The sequence below is a fragment of the Alosa alosa genome, chromosome 8 (assembly GCF_017589495.1).
Source record: "Alosa alosa isolate M-15738 ecotype Scorff River chromosome 8, AALO_Geno_1.1, whole genome shotgun sequence".
In the NCBI taxonomy this organism is placed as follows: domain Eukaryota; kingdom Metazoa; phylum Chordata; class Actinopteri; order Clupeiformes; family Clupeidae; genus Alosa; species Alosa alosa.
Window position 1 is genome coordinate 3,197,490 of NC_063196.1, and position 23,168 is coordinate 3,220,657.

Sequence of the window (23,168 nt, forward strand, 5' to 3'; positions counted from 1 at the left end):
TGTACTAATTGCACATAGCAGGAAATGTGTACAATTCATTCTAATGTGTGTGGCTTATTGAATTTCTTATTCACATATGAATGTTTGTCTTTCAAATGTCTTCTATGTAGGCTACAGCCAATTTGCCCAATTGAGAATAGACTGGCCCCTCCTGGCCTTGCAGACCAGATCTCCTTAAGGACCCTGCAGTACAAGCGCAGCCTGCTCCACGAGCTCCGCAAAGGAAATGCCACCAAGGAGCAGATCCGCCTGCACAACCTGGTGCAGCAGCTGCCCAGAGCCATCATCATTGGGGTGCGCAAAGGGGGCACGAGGGCCCTGCTGGAGATGCTCAACCTGCACCCGGCCGTGGTCAAGGCCTCCCAGGAGATCCACTTCTTCGACAATGACCAGAACTACGCCCGTGGCATCGACTGGTACCGGGAAAAGATGCCCTTTTCTTTCCCCCACCAGATCACCATTGAGAAGAGCCCAGCCTATTTCATCACCGAGGAGGTTCCCGAGCGCATCTTCAAGATGAACTCCTCCATCAAGCTGCTAATCATCGTGCGGGAGCCTACCACACGCGCCGTGTCCGACTACACACAGGTGCTGGAGGGTAAAGAGCGCAAGAACAAGACTTACCACAAGTTCGAGAAGCTGGCCATCGACACCAACACCTGCGAGGTGAACACCAAGTACAAAGCGGTGCGGACCAGCATCTACACAAAGCACCTGGAGCGCTGGCTGAAGTACTTCCCCGTGGAGCAGTTCCACATCGTGGACGGGGACCGGCTGATCACCGACCCACTGCCAGAGCTGCAGCTGGTGGAGCGCTTCCTCAACCTGCCCTCCCGCATCAGCCAGTACAACCTGTACTTTAACGCCACGCGTGGATTCTACTGCCTGCGGTTTAACATTGTCTTCAGTAAGTGCCTGGCAGGCAGCAAGGGACGCACTCACCCAGAGGTGGACCCTGCGGTGGTGGCCAAACTAAGGAAGTTCTTCCACCCGTTCAATCAGAAGTTTTACCAGATCACAGGCAGGACTTTCAGCTGGCCCTGAGGAGACTCCTTGGTGGAAGCACTGCCCCTCAAAAATACTGATATTTAAATGAAGCACTTTTCTTGAATTTGAAACTTAAGGCAAACAAAAAATGTGACCAAATATGTAATTGACTACATGTTTTTTGTCTGTAAAAGTAAGCCAATGGAAAAAAAAAAGATTTTTGAAAATGTGTGTTAAAATGTTCAGTTATTCCTGTTGATGCAAGCTCTACAGTTGCCCACTGTAATCCAAATGTTCACTGCTAGCCTGTATGGACCCCGGCATTAACTGCAGACACTGAGATTATTTGTGAAATGGCCAAATGACCATATGGAAGGATCCCACACTTTCTATAGTCAAATGTAAGCACCATTCTACACACCATACATGCTGTTGTTGGGGTAAAATGTGGAACTGATGCATTACAAAAGTATGTGTCCCTTCATTACTTTTGTATGTAATAAAGAGGACATTGTCAAGGAACCAAGGCTCAGATAATGTTATAGGAGATTCATTCTTTTCCGTATGAAATTATGCAGGTGCTATTTTCTTCTGTTAAAAACAATGCAGTTACAGTTCATGGTGTAGTGTTAGTGTCTTATATTTTGAGCATGTCCTCAAATTATACTATGCACCTCTTTACTTTTAATCAACAGCCATCCAGTGATTGTATCCATTCTGTAACCTAATGTGAGTGGAAGTGTAGGATTTGCTTAAAAAAGCAAATATTTTACACCAATGTTGTATTCCTGATAAGAGAAGATATGTGAATTATCAGTGAAGCATTTAATATGTACAATATAGTGGTCAAACAGACTTAAGTTATTTTTGTTTTCATTTGTTTTTATATGCTTACAGAAAATCAAAGTGTTTTATTTTATTTAAACAAAACCTGTGGTTCATTATAAGTAACTGATTATTCACATTTACAAGTACATACCACTGTATAATAAATGTTTCATTCTGTGACAGAATGATTTAATTAAAATAACTTTAAAACATCCTTGCATGTTTTTTTTCTTTTTTACCACAACACTCACATGTACAAACAACCACATATTTAATATGGACCATTTGACAGTGCTGTATACTTATGAAGATATACTTTGGTTTAACAGCATGGGATGTGTTTTTTATTCTTTGATAGTTTAAACAGCGAGCAATGGCTGCAGGTTCATGGGCAGTGTTCTCTTACATCACTTGGGGCTGGTAGGCCTGGAAATGCGGGGCAGAGGTGGTAGACAGCCTAATCTCAGTGAATGATGGCACTCCTCGCTGTGCCGTTAGATGAGACCATCTATAAACGGGGGCTGCAAAGCATTAAATAAGAACTCGCTTTGTGGAGCCGAGCGAACCCAAGAACTGACTTCAGACCTATTCACTGACAAAAATGTAAAGATCAACGTAACCCTGGGATTTATAAATGATACATTACGGACATACTGATTTTCTTATCGTAGTGGACATGAACAGTGCATTGGGGGTGATTAAAAACCTTTTGAGAATGCTGATGTGTAAACTACAGATAAATAAATAAATAATAAAATAAAAAAAGAATAACCGTGACATGCAATGCATATCCCTATCATATAATTTCAGGAAACCTTTTGAAAAAGGCATTGCAATTTTACATGGGAATTACTTTATCTCTTGGCCAGTGAAGCAATGACCTGCAATGTTTGTTGTGTCTTGTTGCCTAATGCCCCACATGCAGGCGAATGAACACGAACAATTTTAATTAATCACTGCAGACAGGAAAGTAATTAACCTGTTTCACACAACTGTCTAGTGCGGATCTCTAATCTATCATTGTTAATGCAGTTTGGTTAATTGTAAAAGAAATGGCCAACTCTAAGGGCACACTTGCAGAATTTAGTCATTAATCACCTCAGGTAGAAGAACTGTGCCTGATGTCTGGGCAAAACCCTGTGATGTGATGAGATGTGATGGTGCCTATCTTCTCCACAATCCACGGTTAATCTGATGCACAAAAAAGAAAAGCCAGGATACATTTCTTACAACCTTTGTTACATTAGTAATTTTTTTTCTGAATGGTGCATTTAAAAACTCTTTGCCAGCATATAGGTTATATGACTTCAAATATTAATACTTGTATAACCTACTTAGAATAGCACTGCGTCGAGGCCGTCAAACACTCATCTGACAGACTCATAAATCTTTTGTTGTTCTACATTGTCTTTCAAATAGGCGGCCTTTAGGCAAGATATGCAAAATATGTAAACATTGTTGCCTATGCATTGTTACATTATTGTATCTATTTAGACGCCCCCGTCATACACACGCACACATCACAGAATCTTTGATGATGCTCCACCCACTTTGCCCTGTTTTTTTCTTTGCAACATTGACCGACTGCTAGACCCTGTTCTGTTCTAATTTTGCACGGTGTCGGTTTGGCGAAAAGTAGTCAAACATGGCTTACACGCTTTCAACTGGTACCAAAAAGAAGGTCTGCTACTATTATGACGGTAGGTAGCATATCAGGTCCTTTCTTTCGGTGATGGTTACAGCAACGTTGGAGTCTGGTTTGCAGAGCAAATGAGACAGTGCCGAAAACTAGCTAAGTAGCTAGCATGGCTAACAAGCTAGCAAACAAATGTGTTAAATTATATGAGAGTGTTGTACGCTGTCACAAACCCGATGCGTGAGGCATTTTGACGACTCCTTGAGATATATTATAATGTATCATTTACGTATGTTGGGATTTTGCTCAGAACCTTTTCTAACAATCAATGAATTCTAGACACCACCGACCAACCAACACTGGTGTAATATTAGCTATGATAGCACGCTAACAACCACTCGTGGATGTAACGTTACTGTGGGCATTGTACTCCATCATTAGCGAGGTCGTTAGCTCGCAAGTTAAACATAAGCGCAGTATAAGCTTTAAGTTTGCATTTTATCATTTTAACTTCGGTATTAAATCAGATTGAAGTTAACTTTGTCACGTGTCATAATTTCCCTTGTATTTGAAGTTGATCATCATTACCGCCAAGGCCCAAAGTACCGATGGATAGGACCCCGTAGGTAGCATCCAATGCGCATGTTCCAATTCTTAAAAATAATAAAGTTTGGCTATGTATAGTCACTGTTGGATGCAATTCTTATGCAGTATAATACCGACATGTTATGTATGTTAATCCTCAAAGCGTATAGTTATACATTGAAATCTTTATTTGCATGTCTTTTCAGGTGATATTGGAAACTACTATTATGGCCAAGGTCACCCTATGAAACCCCATAGGATCCGCATGACTCACAACCTGCTGTTAAACTATGGACTGTACAGAAAAATGGAGATATATGTAAGTGATTTTATTTGAAATATCGCCATAACTCATTACTTACTCACTAGCACGAGTTCATTACTTACTCACTAGCTACTCTTCATGAAACTTGTCAATATAGGCTATCTCCCCAATATGAACACACTTCAAAACAAGTTAAAATGTTGTCTCCTGAGGACCACAGTGCAAAATATAACATTGACACAAATACTTTTACGACTTTGTACTTTTTACGATAGAGAGGACACTACTGTACACTTGTAGTTATACATACTATAAAAGCAAAATACAAATTAACAAAACACAGACAGGCACACTTGACACACACAGATGTTGGGCCATGTTCAGTGACTGTTGTAGTATTTATTAACAGCAGTAGTTGTGTAGGTGGGTGTGTTAGTGACATGAAACTGTATGTGCACTGAGTTTGACTATAGTTGCACAGAAATTAATGTACAGCAAAGTGTTTCCATGAATTTCACAGATGGCAGATAACAGTCTGGCCTAACAGTTGTTTTTGTTTTGTTCTTGTATTGGTTATCCTCTCATTGTTTTTTGTTTTTTTGCTTTACAGAGGCCACATAAGGCCACTGCAGAAGAAATGACAAAGTACCACAGTGATGACTACATAAAATTCCTGCGGTCTATTCGTCCAGACAACATGTCAGAGTTCAGCAAGCAGATGCAACGCTGTAAGGGGCCTCCTAACTCAGACAATCATTGTAGTTGTACATGTTAGTGGAATTGAACAGACCTGTGCTGGACTCCGTATCTTCCTGATGAAAGCACTTGATACCCAGCTTTAGCCAATCTGTCATATCTGCTCTCTCTCTGTTTCCAGTCAATGTTGGGGAGGACTGCCCAGTGTTCGATGGGTTGTTTGAGTTCTGCCAGCTCTCCACAGGTGGCTCAGCCGGTGAGTTAGTGTTGTGAAATTTATTTCATTGTTTGTTGTTTTGATAAAGAATGTAGGGACCATCTTTATCACTCCCAGTACATTTGTTACGGTTTGAAAAAAGCTAGGTTGCACTTGAAAAGAACCACATGAATGATGATCTTACATGACAAGAGCACAGCGAAGTTGACAACCTCCTCTAAATTTTACTGGTGAATTGCATCGAAAAGCGGCATTTTGATAAAAGAACCCTCCACCTATGCTGTTTTCCATTTTGAGTCTACAGCACTACCCTGACCTTCCTTTTACGAGGCATTGGTGTCTGACATATTTCAGATTCAGAAAACCAGCCATGCCAAGTTTTCCCATGGTGGTTTCCAAACACATAATTCATCCAAGTCCCATAAACATCTCACCTCTTTTGGAGCAGTTACTTAATGGACACACATTCTGGATGTATCTGTTCAAATATGTTTGCGTTTTCTCACTTTGTTTATAGGGAGGGTCATTTGCATAGTCCACTGTTGTCCAACTCATTGTACAAGAAGGGATCAGATATTCTGTTCCTGTTGATTAGATAAGCTGCCAGGTAACTGGGCAATACTGAATGGCAGTTTGGAGGTTTCCATGTCTCCAGGTGGGGCCTGTACACCTGTGAACAGATGCCAATGTGTTCTCTTTTCTCTTCCTGCTGCACAGCTGGAGCTGTGAAGTTGAACAGACAGCAGACGGACATCGCTGTGAACTGGGCAGGTGGTCTCCACCATGCCAAGAAGTCGGAGGCCTCGGGGTTCTGTTACGTTAATGACATTGTCCTCGCCATTCTTGAGTTGCTGAAGTAAGGCTCTAAGCTAGTCTCCTCTTTGTCTGAGATGTTATTGGACCTTCGTTCTTTTGCCTAGTTGTCGTAGTTTTCGATTAGTTAAATGTGGGATATGAGTCGATAAGTTAAATGCGAAATTGACTCAATGATGCTCTATTCTGAATCACAGGTATCATCAAAGAGTGCTCTACATTGACATCGACATCCATCATGGTGATGGGGTGGAGGAGGCCTTCTACACCACTGACCGAGTCATGACTGTGTCCTTCCATAAGTACGGAGAGTATTTCCCCGGGACAGGAGACCTCAGGGTAAGACTTAACTTGGGGACGCAGTGTTGTTCAGACTAGGGCTGGGCGATATATCGGTATTACGACAACGACCGATATATTTTTGAAAACGATATGTAGTTGAGACAATATCGTAATACCGGTATTATGTCAAATAATGGGCCATTTTATCAAAGCCACTTGCTCTTCTCTGTTCAGACCATTCAGATAGCCGCAGCTCTGCTCAACTGGCGCCCTTTGCGTGTGCACGTTCTCCTCGCAGCACTACAAACTTTCAAACATGACGGACACTGAGTCAGGGTTTTGTTTACCTTGATCAGAGGTTGGTGCTGATGCCTATTCCGTCGGCACATCAACGGCTAGACCGAGAATTCTCGTTGTGAAATCAAAATTCCAAACTTTTTTTGTTGTTGATAGCAACATGTCTAGGCCATCATAGTCTACATTTGCTTGTAATCTAGGCCCTATCAAACCCTTACAGGTAAAAAAACTGCATTGTGTGACAAAACTGCAGGTTTTTTCAATATTGTTGTGCCCAAAATAGCCTATTGCATTGTGCAGTACAATGTAGGCCTGCGTTGTCAGTCAGGGTCAACTTTTGGTCTTTTGTTATTTGCACAGCTTTATCAGAGCAACTGTAGCCTATGCCTATTGTAGGCCTATGTTATTGTTTACACTTTTTTGCACAGCTCTGTTAGAGCAGTCTGAAATTAATATAATTAAAACTGGCTGTGTTGTCATAATTGTTGTGTTAAGTGAAAATATGAAGCACTTCGCTCTTTCTGTTTGAAATATCAATATCGTATCGATATCGTATATCGCCAATCAGCCCCAAAATATCGGGATATCAGTTTTGGTCCATATCGCCCAGCCCTAGTTCAGACCTAGATAAGCTTCTGACTTGCGCACAGCAGTTTGAAGAAAACATTGTGTAGACTGTCTGAGAAGATGTTCAGCCCTGGCAAATTACCTTAACTGTTGGGGTGACACATGCTGCCTGTGTATATAGGTTTATGCAGGATGTAGGTGTTTGAAATAGTGTTGTCTAGTTTTGTTTCAGTATGCATTTCTTTTTTGTCTTTAGGATATTGGCGCTGGAAAGGGCAAATACTATGCGGTCAACTTCCCCCTGAGAGACGGTATTGATGATGAATCTTACGAGCAGATATTCAAACCAGTAAGTTCACCATCTCCTTTGCAAAGGAATCTGGGCACTCTGTATAGTGTATATATACTCTTTTGATCCCATGAGGGAAATTACTGTAGCACTACAGCAACTACAGTGTGTGTGTGTGTGTGTGTGCGCGCGCGCGCAGGTGATGGCCAAGGTGATGGAGATGTACCAGCCCAGTGCGGTGGTTCTGCAGTGCGGTGCAGACTCTCTGTCAGGAGACAGGCTGGGCTGCTTCAACCTCACCATCCGTGGTAAGAAGCCTCCTTATTGCAACCGACATATCAGCCTATGATCTCCTCTACTTCCTCTCTTAAAGTACTTGTTAGACTGTAAAGACAATTTATTCATGTGCATCTATCAATCTCTGATACATAACATGGTAAAAAGGTGGTAATTGCATAAATCACACAGTAGAATCGGGGTTCCCATGGATTGCAAACAACATCTTAAGTGAAAGTTTCATTGTATGATCTCAAAAAGTAAAAGGTAATGGAAGATTTTTGATTGTCTACGGATTGTCTCGAATTTTTGCATCAGCCAGACCAGGATGAATGGAAGCAACTACAGTTTTGTTAGAGACCGGAACGCCCTGTCATCCAAACTCTAGCTGCCTACCTACATGCTCAATTCTAACAGAGAGTGGGGAAGTGCAGATTTAATGAAAGTGAAACTGACTGTACAACCCCAATTTTGTCTCACGGTTATAACTGGTAGAGGATCATGATTGCATAGTCTTAAATTTAATTCTGGTGCCACTGAAAAAGCCTTAAATCTCGCTTGCCCCAAGCTGTATGAACTATAAAAATGGACTGGTTATCAGGTCTTCTTCTTCTTCTTCTTCAGGTCTTATCTTGATTGCCAATCCGTTGAAAATGCACATCCCTTTGTTTAAAACTATTAAAAAAATCTCTTAATTTTTCTGAACGGTTGATGAAATTAACCTAACTTTCAAAACTCTTAGAGTAGCATACTTTTTGAACTCTTGGAGAGTTTCTTGTCACTGCTAGTAATGTTGATTGTTTGGAGCATGTATTTCTGTCACAGAATGTTGAGTTCAGAGGGTCTTCTTGCATGAGGGCGTTTAGCGTAATTCTCTGACGGGATATGTTGCACTAGTATCACTCCAGTGGTGAATGTCAGCTTTCCTTCCCCTGTGTTGTGTTCTGTTCCTTGCTGTTCCACCTTCACAAGGTAGTGGATTAGTTTAGAATGCCGCCATTACCCAACATGGCAGTGGATTAGTTTAGAATGCCGTCATTACCCAACATGGTAATGACTTCAACACAGGTTGGAAGACCTATGTTATATATTTTATATCCTATATATCAGTGTTTTTCAAAGTTTTGCAGACCAAGCACCTCTTAACCAATTAAAAACACAGAAAACTTACGGTCCACCTACACTAAAACTAACTACAAAAAAACAATAGGCTTACTTCAACAATATATTACACAATATGCCGCTAAACCAAGTCTAACTTGCTTATTGTGTCAGAGGTTTCACTTGACTGTTTGATTCTAGTTATGTTTCTAGTTTTCCAGTTTTAAAGTGTAAATTGGCGTAGCTACATAGGCACTGTCGTTCAAGTCTGTCATGACTAATGAACAGGCAACTCGAATGATACTTTTTGGATTTATGTTCAAGATCAATATTGCAAACACCTCATCTATGTGGCTTGTATATTTGCTTTGCAGTCACACCTAGGCAGCTTAACAAAACAGATATTTTACCATATCTGCTCGCAGACCACTAGGGATAGCTTGCAGACCACCAGTGGTCCCGGACTACACTTTGAGAACCACTGCTATACATGATCCTGTATTCTAATAATCAGAAGATTTTGGTGGGGATGCAATTAGAAGACCATAAAGCTTTTCATTTCAATCATGAATGAGTGCAAGTTGTCTGCACAGTATCACAGCAGTGTAATGATTTTTCCAGCCTTGTCAGTGGCTTAAAGTATCGATTTACCTTGATGTAGCAAGCTTGCCCCCAAGGCTATCAATATATGCTATTTTGTTGTACATGCATATGCCGGGCTTACTCAAAACTACTGATTTAATGTTGTTTTGGTCCTAGACAAATGTTTCCACTTATTCTTGTCCAAAAATAGACCCTAGGAACTTAGACCTGAGTGGTCCTTTACTTTTAGTCAGTCATCAACAACTTGTAATGAATGGTGATCAATAAATGGAGACTATTTGAAGCACAGTGTGTACAACTGGCTCCTACCAACCTCAGGAGAATGAATGTCAGTTTATTCATTTATAAATAATTATCGGAATTAGTTTTTGATTAATTACTTTGGAAGTCATGAGAAGCAAAATGTGATGTAGTCCTGAGCACTGATCCTAAGGCAGATCGATTTTGGCCAGTTTAACAACAGTCCTTTTATTTTGTGATGGACGTGTTTATAACAAACCAGGAAGTGGGTGCATCTCAGCGATGCTTTGAAATGCAGTGTTTCCTCTACGTTTATTTTAGCATGGCGGCCCGCCACGGTATCAGAATCAGGGCAGACGCACAATGTAGTTGCGTTTGCTTTTTAAATAATCCTGCCGACGTATCCTCCCCTGCTGGCTGCCGCTCACATTGCAATTTAACAATAAGTAGCCTAAAACCAAGGATTAAAGTTCTCCGTCATACGACGGATTTCCGTCAATTTGATTTTAGAAATGTCATATTTGAGATCGATGCAGATCCGATGAGAAAAAAATAGGGGGCGGTGCTGCTATCACCTTTTCTTTTCCTTTTTTTAAGGCAACTACAAATATTAGGTCCGATGAATGAATGTGTGTAATGGTAAATGTTTAAAGACCTAATAGTGTTCTTGAGAACTTTCTGTGTCCCAATCAGTGACTGCTCAAGAAGATACGTCAGCCATGAGTTTCGCTTTGTTAATGTTGTAGCTACACGCTTGTCTCATTGGCCTGGGGCGTTTGCTTAAAAAAAAAAGAACACGTCTGGAGGACTAACGGTCTAAAAGTTGGATTATAGTGACACAATCGAGACAGGTTGCCCAATCCGTTTAACTTTTTTGGATATGATATTGTGAGCTCTATGTGCGAATTCGGAGAAGCGTAGGCTGTGTTCTTTCTGTGCATCAATGTAGACAATTTCTTACTATCGCGAACTCTTGTCAGGGGAGGTCATTCATTTTGGGTGTCACCCATGAGTTGAACCGATAGCCTGCTATGCCACCCGATGTACTATTATTGTTACAGTTTTTAATCAATGCAACTAACATTATGTAGCGACGCAATATAAAACGTAGCCTATGCAATTTATTATCCCGTCTGTTATGACGTACAACAATGTTTTTCACAATTTGCGATGGAAGGTTTTGACTGAGCGTGTTCACATAAAAAAATAATAATATTGTCATTATCGCAAACTGTTGAGTAAGGGGGTCAGTCGTGTTTGTGACGCACATACAGCCTTGTAGCCTATCTTGCTTAGGCCTCACTTTTAACAACAGTAGGTTGTGAGTGTATGTTGAACCAAAAATAACCATGCAATTAAAATAGTCAACTTAAAACTTTGCTATTATTAATTTATAGCACAAAACCATAACCAGTAGGCCTACCAGAACCTCGCATATTAGCGTCATGATTTGTGTGCGTCTATTTGGCAAGGCCACTAGCTGTCATGGATGCGTTGTTGCTAAAGGAAGGCAGGTGTCAAAAGTTAAAAAAATAATGGAGATGGGCGGCTGTTGGAAACGGGGGAGAACTAAGCCATGGTGTAAGGAAATTAAAGTGCCAGGGGTTTGCTTTTGCACGGTTTGCTGCAATTGTTTATGGATACAATAATAATAATAATAATAATAATAATAATATAATAATAATAATAATAAAATGTATTTATATAGCACTTTTCAAGCACAAAGCACAAAGTGCTAGCCTGGCGGGCCATCCTATATCATTGAAATGTAGTCTGGAATCAAACCATTCACCTCGCTTAATCCAAGGGGCGGGCAGAGAATTGTCTTTCAAACTGCCTAGGCATGCAATAGGCCAGCGCCGCCAATGACCATATCCATATCCGTATCCGGGTCGGCAAAAACGGCAAATACATCCTTCTTCGAAAAGTAATGACTTAAGTGCATTGTGTTGCTCAACTTTCAAAGAAAAGCACAAGTCCAACTCCTCCAAAGTTGACGCCAACGCCGATTCAAACAACCGCTCTTCGTTCGCCATAGCCACCTTCCTTGTTGTTCAAAGTCGCAGGACTGTCGTTATCCTGTTAAGCCCGCCTTAAGACTCTCTAACAAAATAGAGCGCTGTGATTGAATAACATCCACGGTGTTAGCCAATAGAAATCCCTATGGTTTGATACTAGACGTACAGGCTGAGCAAATTAATTTGCCGCCGCTAGGGTGCGTCTAGATTTCTAGGCTAACAAAGTGCTCTACAGACAAACAAACAAACAAAACAAAGCAAAAAACAAAACCATAGTAATGATGACAATAATAATAATAATAATAATAATAATAATGATGATAAAATAGTAAACTACCAAACTACAAACACAAACTTAACTAAATATATATAAAAAAGAAAATAGAAAAGGTATACAGTATAGTACCCAAGACAAAATAAACAAACAGAAATTATAATAATGATAATAAATTAGCAGAGACATGAGTGGAATCATTCACTATTTAAGGAAATTTTTAATATAAGTTATATAAGTGGGTCTTAAGACTAGATTTGAAAACAGCCACAGATGGTACAGATTTGATGTTATAAGGGAGGCTGTTCCAAAGCTTGGGTGCTCTAACAGCAAATGATCGGTCACCCCTAGTTGACAATTTACTTTCTGGAACAACTAACAGTCCCAGGCTGGAGGATCTGAGGGGTCGAGCTGGACAGTAGGGGGTTAATAAATCTGTTAAATAGTCAGGTGCCAAACCATGTAATGCTTTATAGGTAATAAGGAGGATTTTAAAATCAATCCTAAAACTCACTGGCAACCAGTGAAGATTGGCCAGAACTGGGGTGATCCCTAAATTTAGACTTTGTCAAAAGTCTGGCTGCTGAATTCTGAACAGTTTGTGAACGAGAGCTGGAATGACGATTTAAACAGGTGAATAAGGCGTTGCGGTAATCAAGTCTAGATGAGACAAATGCATGTATAATTCTCTCTGTGTCCTTTAAAGAAAGCATTGATCTGATTTTGGAAATGTTTCTCAGTTGATAATAACAGGACTACACAAGGAGTTTTACATGTTGGTCAATTTTTAAATCTGTGTCAAATAAAACCCCTAAGTTTCTAGAAGTAGTCTTGTTATTTGAGGCTAAATTTCCAAGAAAAGTCTTAGCTTGATTATAGACTTTGTCAGGGCCAATGAAAAGGACTTCTGTTTTGTCAGAGTTAAGCTGTAGGAAATTCTGAGACATCCGCTATGCAATCCTGCAGTACAGTTAGCTTGTTAAGCATGTTTGGTTTGACTGAGAGGTACAGTACAGCTGTGTGTCATCAGCATAGCAGTGAAATGATATGTTATGGCGGCGAATTATGTGGCCTAGAGGTAACATATACAGGGAAAACAATATTGGTCCTAAAATTTAACCTTGGGGAACACCGCAAGTAATAGCTGAGGTAGAGGAAGTAAAATTACCTATTGAAACAAAAAATGTCCTGTTGGATAAATAGGATATGAACCAGTCCAAAGCAGGACCCGTTATGCCAACCCATTCTCTTAGTCTTCTAATTAAAATAGCATGATCAATGGTATCAAAAACAGCGGTGAGATCCAGCAACACCAAAACAGAGTGCTCACCAGAATCAGCTGCCATTAGTAGATCATTGGTTACCCTGATAAGAGCAGTTTCAGTGCTGTGCATAGGACGAAAACCTGACTGAAATTTCTCCAGAATGCTATTGCCCTTTAACACTTCAGAAAGTTGCATCAAGATCACCTTTTCCAGAATTTTGGAGATAAAGGGCAATTTAGAGATTGGACGAAAGTTTTTTTTAGAATGGAAGGATCAAGGCCAGGTTTTTTTTAGGGCCTATAGCACTAGGGCCTATAGCACAAAACACTTTTTTGAGAAGAGTGGCTGGTAAAATGTCTGAAGGACTAGATGAAGGATTCATTGCTGCAACAATGTCAGTGAGAGTCTGTATAGAGATAGGTCTAAAATAGCTCAGGTTATTAGGGCAAGAAGGGGGGCATGGAACATTAGCAAGAGACATCGGAGATGGAATATTTTACCTAATATTAGCAATCTTATCAATAAAAAATGATATAAACTTTTCACACTCATCAGCAGAGGATGCCAATACAGTGGCGGGAGTAGGATTCAGTAGGCGATCAATAGTATTGAACAGGAATCTACAATTGTTTTTGATTGTTAGCAATAAGGTTTGAAAAATACTGTGATTGTGATACTTGTGAAGTTAGTTCTTTCAATGTTGGTAATGAACCAGAAGCTTAGTGGCTTTCCATTTGCGTTCAGTTCTCCTACACAGTCTTTTGAGGCTACGTATTTCATTAGTGATCCAGGGAGATTTGTTAACAATAGGTTTCCTTTTAGTTTTAAGAGGAGCTACAGTATCTAGTATGGTGGTACATAACTCATTAAATGTGTTAAGCATGTCATCTGTATCTTGTAACCCACCAGCATCAGGCATGGTATCACTAAGTTTGTTAAACAAAGAAGAGAAATTACAGGCAGTGTGATCATTGAAACTGCGAAAACTAACAATATGTGTGCGAGGTGCAACAGCAACTGGGAGAACACTGTCAAAGATGACACAGTGGTGGTCTGACACCAATAGTCTTTCACTAAAACATTGTTCAGCTCTAAGCCAAGAGAAAAAAATAAATCTAAAGTATGCCCATGTTTGTGAGTTGGTTCTAACACATGCTGTAGTAAATTAAAAGATTCTGTAATATTAGAGAATTCAGCTGAGTAACAATTTGTGGAATCATCAACATGAATATTAAAATCTCCAACAATAATAATCTTATCATAGTTGAGAATGACAGAAGATAAAAAATCTGAGAATTCCATTGCTGCCATGCAATGTTTAGGGGGTCGATAAACAACAATGCAGAGCACAGGGATATCACAGATTCATTTGAACATAAAAACCTCAAAAGTTGAGAAACTGTCAGTGGCAGATGGGCAACATTTAAAACAATCCTTATATACAACTGCTAAACCTCCTCCACGGCCACAAACTCTAGGAGAGCTAAAGACGTTGTAACTGGGAGGGCAAAGTTCCCCTAATTGGCTACTGTATGCTCACCCACCTTTAACCAAGTCTCAGTTAAAAAGAAAAAATCAAGGTTAGAAGACAATAAAATCATTCATAGTGAATGCCTTACTAGATAAAGATCTCACGTTGAACAGTGCCATTTTAAGAGCCTGTGAATTGTTCTGAGTTGATGTACCAAGGTGTGAGGCGTCACGTGATCTGATGGATGTAGCAATGTTCAAATCACGTGCTCTCACTGAAGCAGAACTTTTAACAGGATGAGCGGCCACAGTCTGGATGTTGATCAGCTGTTGATCAGGTGTCACTTTACTGCCGGGCGTAGAGGCGATAGCGGGAGCGGACTGCTCTAGAAAACCGCGTTGTTTTGGCAAGAGATCCTGTGGAGATGATGATGTTCTCAGAGGGATGCTTTCCTCTGTCGCTCGGGTGATGAAAGAGCGACGTGCGCCTCTGTGCAGGTAGCCTTTCCGCCGGAGGATCCCCGCTGCCCGGCAAAGGTGGAGCACCTCATTGCTGATGGGGTCGGTGGAGGTGAACTGTCGAAGTTCAAGGGGTGTGTACTGAAACCCCCCCCATAGCCGAAACACAAACTCTGACACGGGTTGACGCATCAGCCAGACTGAGCCAGTGAGTCTGAGTTGGGCTACGTTATCGGTGCACTTGCAGTCACCTAACGTCCGTCCAGCTAGCACGAAGCCTCAATCTCCCCACTGGTCAGTCAATCGACTATACCCAGCAGCTGGACAGTCAACCGACTATACCCAGCAGCTGGACAGTCAACCGACTAGGAACCCAGCATAGGATGTAAAGGGAGAGAGACACTAGCAAGCGAGCGCAGCTTCCATCACACAAGCAGGCAGCAAATCCAAAAGCAGTGAAGTAGCCTAACGTCAACTCTTCAGGGCAATAGACAACTAACTATTCACAGTCCAGATAGTGGCAGCAAGGGAGTGCCTCGAAGTGACACCCAGCAGTGCAGACGACCAGTCACCTCGCTGATGGCAATCGGCAGAAAAAACAGCTGATCACCAGGCGAAAAAACAGTGCAGGCACGTTCAGAGACAGGGGGAAATGCTGTAAAAGTATGGAAAAACAAAATAAATAATTGAAATAAAAAGGCTATCTGTAACTGTACAGCTAAACTAAACGAATGTACAAAAATTAAGAAAAATAATCGTGAATAAAATTGTAAATATTAAAAAATCAGAAGTCAGACGGAGCGGCTTGAGCAGCCAGCGTCCCCGTTTCTAGGCGACTCGATAGGAAAACGTTTTAGCACGCCAACAATCAGAAGACCGCCATAAGGTTAACGTTCGTGCACTTCAGGACATCTTCCCTACCTGGTGCAACTATAGCCACCACGACAGAGGTAGGCTACGTTTATCTTTGGCTGACGTTTTTGCTCAGAAAGTAGGCTACGCGAACCGACCCCTCACCATATCGCAACCAATTGTCAACCTTATACAATCTGTTGCTGAAGACAAGCGCCCTCTCCAGATTGTCGTTATCAAATGTGCAGACCTCCTGCATGAGCACACACAGTATTGCTGCTCATTGGAAAACTGAGTTGTCTAAAACTCAAAATTACCATGTTTTCATTAAATGCGGATGAGGCAACAAATGGAAATATGAACAATATCTAGAATGTTCTGATTTGTTACTTTGATGAGGAAATGGGAAGTCTTGCAAACTTGATTTTATAGATTTTACTTGGTGTTGAATTGCATATTAACAAGAAAACAAATCTCCCCTTTTAAACACTTTTGAATCAATTAAATAAGAGTTTAAGTTAAAGCCTTTCTACAATATTGCTGCAGTAGAAAAGAACAGCAATGGCTAATCAGCAATGGTCAGGGATGGTACTGAAATATTATTTTGTTCATCAGGAAAACTCAATCTCAATCAAGAACACTCTCAATTCGCCTTATTCACATGGCGGCCATTGGCGGCTAGAACGAGGCTACAGGGTACACAAACCATAGGATTGTTATGTTCTATGCATTCACCTGTAGGTGGCATTAATTATATAGTAAGTGTACCCTGTAGCCTCGTTTTGGTTTAAACAATGGCCGCCGTGTGAATAAGGTGAATACTCCCTTTACTTTGCTGTTTGCATCTTTTTGTGCATTATAAACCAATAGGTCGCGACCGCAAAAGGGGTGCTATCTCTATAGGTAGATATAAACAACGTATGACTTATGGCCTAAAAAAAGTTGTCAAACGATTTTTTTTCACTTTAATCCCTGCCTAAAACTAGTCAGAGGTTATTATGGCTCGTCCAGTTTCACTTCACATATTATATATTGTATTGATGTAGCCTATTTAAAACATTAACTTTCTTCTTAGTGTTTCCTCTTCATTTAGTGGTGCCACTGCTTCAGAATTAGGGGAGACGCAAACTATTGTCCGGAAGCATGGTTGACTAAATGCCCTCGGCTGGCTGCAGAAAATTGCAGTTTAACAATAAACAGTAATGCTAATCCGAGGTACCTGTCTAGTTTTATTCCATAAATATATTGTTTTTATAGACGTTAGTGGCATGTGCTATCAAGAGCTTCCATGTGCTATGCATGTCAACATCGCAAAAACTACAATTTTTGCACAACTTGGTGGAAAGGTGTAGAACAGGCTAAGGAAAACCCATTACTTTTGTGAGCTGATCGTATTGAAAGTATTTCCCATATCGTTGCCTATTAGCTCGCCCGCAACATCAGCAAAAATGAAACATGGAGAGTGGATGTCTCCGCGGAGACACCGTTGTTAAATTAGATGCACACTCAATCGTGATTCAGTGCAGGAAAAAAGCAATGACTGGTAGCAACGAAGGTAAATTGGATTAAAGCAAAACTTGCCCAAAAACATTTTGTATGCACTTTCGGTGATAGCCTAGTAATGTGAATCGGGGACTATAGCCTAACCAAAGAAAGTAAAGGAGATTTGCACCTAATAAAGGCAGTGTTGTGGGTTGTGTTTCTACAACATGTTGGCACAAAACTTAATTTCTGTCATAAACGAAGTAAGCTAAGCGTTTTTCCATTGTCAACGTCAACTACCGGTATGTTCAAGCAGTGACGTGCTTTAATAGATGGGTTAACGTGACGTGAGTCAGACAGAAGATGGGCCTGTCTTTAGTTCCTGAATCCTGTCCCTCTCAAGTCACGTTAAATGGTGAGATTAGCCATTACAATTTTAAAAAAGGGAGTGACACCCCTGTCCCCCAGTTTTTTTCATACTGTAGCCTTGCAACCTTTTTTTTTTTTTTCTTGGGGGTCGGATGGCCTGCCGCCACTGTTAAAAAAAAAAAAAAATAAAATCTAGAGGAAACACTGAAATGTTCTGCATCATAAAACATTTAGTCTCCTTGCGAGACTGTCCACAGTGGGTGGCAGATGGGGCTGTGCAGTGTTCTCTTGTGTGGTTCTCTAAGCACAGGTCTTTGTGGCTGTTTGTCTGCAGGCCATGCCAAGTGTGTGGAGTACATGAAGTCCTTCAACCTGCCACTGCTCATGCTGGGTGGAGGCGGTTACACCATCCGCAACGTGGCCCGCTGCTGGACCTACGAGACGGCTGTCGCCCTGGACACGGACATCCCTGACGGTACGTATGCGTCCCCACCGGTGACATGCACATTCATCTGAACTAGCACATGTCACATTTGACCTGTGCCCAGCTTTGACTATCGTGATGTGTTGGTCTACATTTGACCTTCCTCAAGAAATGTGGCAACTAGTTACTTCTATGTGTTTCACACAGACAACTACTGAAATGCTAGTGTAATCAATTTGCTACACAAAGTAGCTCTATGAGTTGTGTCTGTGTGTGTTTATAGCAAAGTCAGTAAAGTTTGAGTTGTGTGTTGATAATCACATTACATGTTGGGATAGAATATCCCACACACAAACTACAGTATCAAAGTATTGCAGAAGGTGTTTATATCCAACTATTGGATATACCTCACCTTTTATATAAGTTAAAGTTCCAATTTTCCCAATTTTCTTAGTTTTATCTGTTGCAGTCCTGAATAGGATTTATCCGTGTCTAAAGTTGGGTGTTAGGGGTAGGGTTTTGCATATAATATCACAAGGAGATAAATAACTAAAAGAAGGAACTGCCATAAATATGCTCCGACTCTCAAGGTAACACTGGCGGAGGTGGGTGTTGTTGGCACAGCATGTTGGCAGTTGGCAGCGGCACCAGCCCCTCTGTGTCAGCTGTAACAGGGTGTCGGAGGGGTGGGGGTGGGGGGTGTGAGCTCCTCGGTGAGGGATGGTGAGCCTGCTGTCTGACAGGGTGCCGAATCAGCACTCTGTCACGGTAGCCGAGTATTAATGTGTGCGCGAGGGCACATTACCACTGCCTGTCAGACAGGCCGCTCGCTTAATGGAATGTGGACCTCTGAGGGGCCCGTGTGCACACACACTCAGATTCACACCCCCTGATGGTCTCATCACTTTAGTTTGTGATGCCATTACATTATTTCTTTAAAAAGTTATTCTGCATTTAGGCCACCAGTTCTATCTTAGAAAAAGATTCTGAATGGGAAAATGTTATTGTCTACGTTGCTAATCTGTCTCCTCCTCTCTGTCTCCAGAGCTTCCATACAATGACTACTTTGAGTACTTTGGCCCAGACTTCAAGCTGCACATCAGTCCATCCAACATGACCAACCAGAACACTAATGAGTACATGGACAAAATCAAGTAAGGGGATGAACGTATTTCCTGAAAATGTAACAATCTTTCAGCAGTTGATATTCTCCAGTGATTTAATGCACCACGACATGGGATTGGGACCAATCTACAGTACCTCAGGGTTTCATTTTATCAGGCCACAAGATCATTTGAGACCAGTTTTGGTTGTAGAACTGTAACAATGAACTGTATGGGAGATGTGAGTTGTATGTGCATTTAATGGAAATCGTGATGCACCGGTACTGACCTTTTACACAAATGTAGAAGCAAGCAGGCAGGTGTGTGTCCCTGACCATGCTGTGGATGGAGCTCAGCGAGGGTGGGCTCTCCTCTCCTCTCCTCTCTTTTCCTCTCCTCTCCTCTCCTCTCTCTTCTGCTCTCCTCTCTTCTCCTCTCTTCTCATGAGCCTATTTGTTTGTGGCCTCCAGGCAGCGTCTGTTTGAGAACCTGCGCATGCTGCCCCACGCTCCAGGCGTGCAGATGCAGGCCATCCCAGAGGATAGCATCCCCGACGACAACGTGGACGAGGACACCGAGGACCCAGACAAGCGCTTGTCCAGTAAGAATGCAGACCGGCATCTCAATGACCGTTAATATGGACTTTGTCTTAAGAACGTAATGTCTTAAGATGGATAGTTTAGATAAAGAACTGCATTTGTCCAGTAAGAATGCAGACGGACAACAACATCTCAATGACCGTTAAATGTTGTAGCAGCGATGATGGGGTAACGTCACTTCTGTTGATGTTCAAACAAAACAGAGAGCTAGCTCGCTACTCCCTCCCACTTGAAACTCTCCTGAACGTGCATCTCGTCGGTTATTGGTTGGAACACTTTATTTTGCCTTTGAGTGGTTGGCAACACTTGTTGGTAGCCATTGTTTTTGTGTGCAGATCTCTAGGCTCTAGGCTAGGCTGCCTACAGAGACGCGTTTTTTTGACGGCCTGCTTATGAAGCGGGCAGCTAGCGGATCGTTAGGAAAGATTAGATGAATGTGATCATTTATGTTTGGGCCTTTTTTGGGCTTGCAATCGCTAATACAACCGTTAATACGGACTTTTCCTTTTACTGTGACACTTGCAATACCATGGAAATGTTGGGGTCAAGTGTGTCATACGGAGTATGATTATATAGAAATGTATTATCGTAATGTCATAAGATTTAAATAGTTTAAATAAAGAACAGCATTTTCATTTGATGTGAACCACTTTAACTAGATTCTTTTCTGCTTGTCTCCCAGTCCGTGCGTCTGATAAGAGGATAGCGTGTGATGAGGAGTTCTCCGACTCTGAGGACGAGGGAGAGGGCGGCCGGAGGAACGTGGCCAATCACAAGAAAGGAGCCAAGCGAGCCCGTGTGGAGGAGGACAAAAAAGAGGGAGAGGAGAAGAAAGTTGGTGAGAACTGACCACCACTGATCTGAGATCATTCCCCACCCCCTTGTGCTCCTGTCAGAAACTCCTTTTTCTAACTGTATAGAAAGGCTACAAGTGGATGTGCTATTGTAAGATGCAAATCAGCCTGCTCTTGTCCTTGTCCTTACAGAAGTGAAGGAGGAGGAGAAGGCCAAGGAGACTAGCACAGAGAAGCCGGACACAAAAAGGTAAGCATCACTCACATGCCATGTGCGTCCAAGACACCAAGAGCCCGACTACCTTAAGCGCTGCCATTTTGGACTGAATTACCACCACAGATGCAGCCGTGGAGAAAGGAACACGGTGATTTAGTGAAGCCGCTAAAAGGCAAGGGGGAAACTAAGAGCTCATTTCCTGTGGCTACAAACAAGTTTGATATAAAACTGCAATAAGGTGGTCTAATAAGGTCTAAAGTAGTGAACTAACTATCTAAATGGCTTTTGCCAACTTTGCAAACACCCTCAACAACCCAGTTGGCCCAGATAAAAGTTTGTTAATGTGTTAATTTGGGTGTTCTGGAGATGGAGTTGGCAATGTTGTGCTGTGAAAGCTTTTCTTGCATTTCTGCAGGAGGTTTAGGTGTTTGGTGTGTTTCTTGGACAGCTAGTGGGAACAATTTATAATGATAATGTACCACCACCACCACAAACATTTATTTGAAGACGTTTGCAAAACCATTTGCCTGTTAATACATATCTAAGGGGATTGCTCCAGGTGTGTGTCTGTCTGCAATTTGACTGACGCATCTCGCCTGACAGGCACAGCTCTGCTGACCTCACACACATTGTGTGCATTAACTCTGATATTGGACTCGCTAATAAACTAAACTGTGATGTTGAGTATTCAGTGGATATCGTCCAGTTAGTCTAATTAGTGTTGTTATCACTGGGGCAAAAGCCAAAATGAAGTCCGGCATTTGCTCGTCATGGAAATAGGTCAAGATGGACACCAAATTTGCTTGATTGTATTTCTGGCCCAGTTATGGATGGGCTCATGGACATGTTGGCACTTAAGGCATACGGTGAAGTTGATTATTGTGTGACAAGTCTTTTCTCTGTTTAGCGTGAAGAGCGAACAGACCAGCAGTGCCTGAAATGGCCACAAGGGGGAAGACTGCTCCACACTGGCAGGCTTGATGGCAGTGGTGCCTCTCGCTTCACATACCAGACTCGATGCCCACAAGCATTATATTTATTATTAAAATGTGTCATCGATACATGTTTGGTTTTGTTCCATGTTTCTCTTTCTTTTCCTTTCTTTCTCTCTTTGGTTGTAATTCCATTGTCCTTTGTTAATTGTGACAGTCCTTTTTAATCCATCTTGCCGCTTACAGCGTGAATTTGCTGTCTATCCCTTTGGAAGCTAAATGTTTTTAAATAGGCTTTTTATTTTTTGGAAATGAACTGTCTGTTTGTATTGACGTGTCCTAGAGAGAATAATGTGGTTGTTAGAAATGAAACCTGCATCGACTTCATGTTTGTCTCAAATTTGATATTTTGCATTTATGTATTAAAATGTTTTTTATACCTGTTGGTGTCCTAGGATTTTATCATAAGATTCAAGAGGATACATTTATAATGATTATTCAAATAAATTAATCAGTCAGTAAATCATTTCTCATTATATTTGCCACCTAGCTGAATAAATGTAATGTAAATATAAAGTGCAGTAGTTGTGGATAAATAGAAAAATAACAAGCAATATTGGGCTACAGTATATAGTAAATGGAAAATAATATAGAGTAAATCATATGAGCAATATTGGGCTACAGTCACGTGGGTTTACTCTGATTTTTAGACAGACGTGAAACATGACGTGACGCGCAATGTGGACACAAGGGAGAATAGCCATCCAAAGTGCGGTATTAACTTCATCCTGCAGAGGGTGGTGTCGGGCTATTTTGTAGGTCCACATTTTACTTTCAAAGCCTGGAGCCGCGTTCTTCAAATTATGGAAGCCTCCTTGACGTGAGGTTACTTTTTTTTACCTCGATTTGGACTGCTGCTTATTGGTGAGTTTGACTCTTTACTACTCAGATATGAGACAAACTGCGCATTAACAAATGTGACGTTTCAACAAGACGGTATGCTGTGTTTTCGAAAATATCCTATGCTCTAACGTCAACCATTTCAATTTGACGCAAAGGGCCTACACTCAAATCATATAAACTAGTTGTAATTGGCACGTTGAAGGCATACATTAAGCCCAACTAAAATGTTAACTGGAAAGGCATTATAGAAGGTGGGGCCCAACACATCAGCCTTTTTCACCCCAGTTTCATGAGTGCAGATGCGATGACGCCAAAAACCCAGACC

General features: G+C 41.4%; 2 protein-coding genes across 2 annotated transcripts in view; both read left to right on the top strand.

Annotated features, from left to right (window-relative positions):
- The window catches only part of LOC125299276 (heparan sulfate glucosamine 3-O-sulfotransferase 5), a 43,492-nt gene extending 41,463 nt beyond the window's left edge, over positions 1-2,029 (top strand). Inside the window, exon 3 of the mRNA XM_048250494.1 lies at positions 111-2,029. Coding sequence (XP_048106451.1) covers positions 111-1,044 — 934 coding nt within the window. The 3' untranslated portion in view covers positions 1,045-2,029. The remainder of the gene's footprint in view (positions 1-110) is intronic.
- A 1,326-nt stretch (positions 2,030-3,355) lies between these two features.
- On the top strand, positions 3,356-22,379 carry LOC125299275 (histone deacetylase 2). Its single transcript, XM_048250492.1, has 14 exons — positions 3,356-3,515; positions 4,243-4,355; positions 4,912-5,029; positions 5,179-5,253; positions 5,932-6,070; positions 6,225-6,366; positions 7,430-7,522; positions 7,662-7,770; positions 18,206-18,346; positions 19,341-19,449; positions 19,869-19,999; positions 20,680-20,835; positions 20,984-21,041; positions 21,916-22,379. Exons 1-14 carry the CDS (start codon positions 3,461-3,463, stop codon positions 21,944-21,946), a joined length of 1,470 nt encoding a protein of 489 aa, XP_048106449.1. The 5' UTR covers positions 3,356-3,460; the 3' UTR covers positions 21,947-22,379.
- The last annotated feature ends 789 nt before the right edge of the window (positions 22,380-23,168 follow it).